General features: G+C 43.9%; 1 protein-coding gene across 2 annotated transcripts in view; it reads right to left on the reverse strand.

Annotated features, from left to right (window-relative positions):
* Positions 1-947: 947 nt before the first annotated feature.
* The window catches only part of LOC102675689 (TSC22 domain family protein 1-like), a 65593-nt gene continuing 63601 nt past the window's right edge, over positions 948-2939 (reverse strand). For both annotated transcript variants that reach the window (XM_031510331.1, XM_006615350.2), the window contains exons 6-8: positions 2869-2939; positions 2031-2385; positions 948-1549 (exon numbers count right to left, since the gene is read on the reverse strand). In XM_031510331.1, the coding sequence (XP_031366191.1) occupies positions 1135-1549; positions 2031-2385; positions 2869-2939 (841 nt within the window). In that variant the 3' untranslated portion in view covers positions 948-1134. The remainder of the gene's footprint in view (positions 1550-2030; positions 2386-2868) is intronic.

Raw genomic sequence — 2939 nt, forward strand, 5'->3', positions numbered from 1 at the left:
TACAATGGATTAGAATTTTTTGAGAGTCTATAGTAGATCAGAGTTATCTAAGAGTTTAAAACTTTGTAATAATAGTTGTACAATGGATTAGAATTTTTTGAGAGTCCATAATGGATCAGAATTACCCAAGGAGAGTTTAAAAATTTATAATAATAGTTATACAATGGATTAGAATTTTTTGAGAGTTCCATAGTGTATCAAAGTTATCCAAGAAAAGTTCGAAAATTTAATAATAAGAGTTACAACAGAATTCTTTCGAATTTCGAGAGTCTATAATGAACCGTGACGATCAAAATTTTCCTCCTCTTCTTTATACCTTATTTATGTCGATTGAACGAATTATTTAAACTTCGGCGGTGAATTGAAATTGGAGATTTACGTGGGATTTAAAGAAGGGGATTGTTGGAAGGTGATTGCGACAAGGTGGGTGAGATACGAACGAAAGACGTAAAACGCGGGGAATCCGCTGGGCGGGGAACGTCTCCACCGGTTCGTGTTCTGTCGAAGGAACAATCGAGGCTGTCCGAGGGGAAGGTAATTAAGAGGACACGACGGCGTCGATTAAACGAGTCCTGCCGAATCGGGTGAAACGAATTAATTCCACCGTCGAACGAGGATCGAAGATAAACGAGGATCGAACCTGACGGAGGATACCTCGTATTTAACGATTCAGTGACGAGCACCGATTTATCTCGTTAAATATTCACACGTACATATTCACACCCGTACGAGATACATTTTTAAAAATCCCCTCGGATAAAAATTTCCCTTCCCTTTTCTTTCTTATCGAAAACACAATTCTCGAAAAATTGCCACTCGCTCGAAATTTTTCTTCTTCTTTCGTCGCGTCCGCCAACCAATCTCGAAGATATCGACGATACTTGTTATGGCACTACCGTTTCGCCGTGAACCGAGTGAATCTCATCGTCGGAGGAATTCCCCAAACCTAACCTCGCAATCTAATTCGCAACATCTCCTACGATCTTAACGCATGTAATGTCCTGAGTCGTTGGGATTGTCATCTTGGTCTCAAAAAGCGCGTTCAGTCTTCTTCTTCTTCTTCTTTTTCTCGGAGAAAGAAAGATAAATATAAGAAAAACACGCTCGCTCTAATTCTTTTGAAGAAATTTGGTTCTAAATATAGTCGGAGGGTACCGAGGTCTCGTTTATCGCCGCCAATCGATACTGAGGCGTTTCCAGGCCTCCACCTCCCTGCTGGTTCAGGTGGAGATTCGTGCTGGCTCCGGAGGCTGGTGCGGCCGCCGGTGGCATCTGTTGATTCGCCGAATTCGAGCTCAGGTCGCTGTAATAGGCGCTGCTCGGCGCGCTGCTCAACGTCGGCCCATCCGGTTCCGCGTCGCTTCCTGTGTACGCGGTGTTTTGGTAGGAGGGGTGGTCCCCGTTCCTGCTACCCACGCGTAGCTCCTGAGGATGATGATGGTGATGATTGTGGTGGTGGTGGTGGTGGTGGTGGTGATGCTGCATCTGACCAGGCGGGACTGGCGTCGACGGCCCGTTCTCGTACATCTCGTAATCCGGTTCTTGTAACCTTTATAATATAAAAAAGATCGCGTTACGGCTGCTCCTCAATTTCCAGAAACTCGATTACACGAGTTTTCAATCTATCGATGCATCGGGTAACGAGCGGTAATTTTCGAGCGACGGATAGTGTTCCAAGGAACGATAAAATGGAAGAAATCAAATGGAAGAAGCTTGATTTCCAACGAATAATTAACTTGAATTTATATCCGATAACGCTTCACCTTTTAGAGCTATTATTTATATTTGAGTTACATATTAATAGTATTAATTAAATGCATGAAATGGTAAGGATAAATTCTAGAGATTTCCTTTCGTACACGTTCCACAATCGATGGACGCTTGTTCTTCGCATGAAGATTGGTGGGGGGAAACAAGTTTGCGCAAATAGCAAATAATATTTAATAATTAGAAAGAATCGAAGGGGAGGGGGTATCGAAATTATCGAATCGCAGATGAATCGAGGATGAAGATGGCGTAAATTAATTTACCTTTTACTGTGGCGCGTACGAAGCGTGTCCCTTTGCAGAGATCCGTCCCCGTTGCTACCGCCGTAATGACGATGTAACCTCGCGGCGTCGAGCTCGTGGTACTCGTCGTCCTGGCCGCCGGAAGTTGTACCGTACGTCGAGCTTCCTCTCATTTGTAGCTGGAGATCGCTCGCGTAGCTCGCGGCCTGAGAGTCCAGTTCTGCGTATAGAGCCTCGTCGGTTTGCATGTGGGTGTAGTGGTTCTCCACGGGGAGATTTATCGCTCGTCTGTGTTGCGGAAGCGACAGAGGCGTCGTCACGACTCCCGGTGTACCGCCGCCGCGTCGCGAGCCTAACCACGACCACACATTGTGCCCTTGAATCACATCACACCACATCCATAAAACTCGCGCAACTCTCGTTTCCTTCGTGCCAATTATCCACCATCCCTATTTCAAAAACTTTAAACTGAATTCCAAACGGCACAAGGATAAGTATATCGTTCGTTGGTGAGAAAGAAGTCTCGCCTGTTTTTATGTATGTAAACCTCGATGCATTAACGTAGACGTAGAATTCAGAGTATTTTAAAGTATCGATGCTATATTGAAAATTTTTTTACTTCTCGTAATATGATAATTAAGATTTGTAATAATAATTTTTCAATCTTATGGAAGCTCTGGATGATTATAATATTCAAACTGTAGCTCTTTTATTACTGTGTGGTGTTAGAATTGTTAACAAAGTGGAGATAGGTGGTCCTAGCGAAGACTTCTTTCCAATAGTGAGCAGTAGGTAATCCAGTCGATAACTATCGATCTCTATTTTACCTTGTAACGGATGTATTTAAGGAGATACGTACCAGGACTAGGAGCGACATCGTGATAAGGTGGCAGCTTGTCGAGTTCGAGAGGCGGCCGATCGGGTATAACC

This window comes from Apis dorsata, unplaced genomic scaffold, assembly GCF_000469605.1.
Source record: "Apis dorsata unplaced genomic scaffold, Apis dorsata 1.3 scaffold_221, whole genome shotgun sequence".
NCBI classification, from domain to species: Eukaryota; Metazoa; Arthropoda; class Insecta; order Hymenoptera; family Apidae; genus Apis; species Apis dorsata.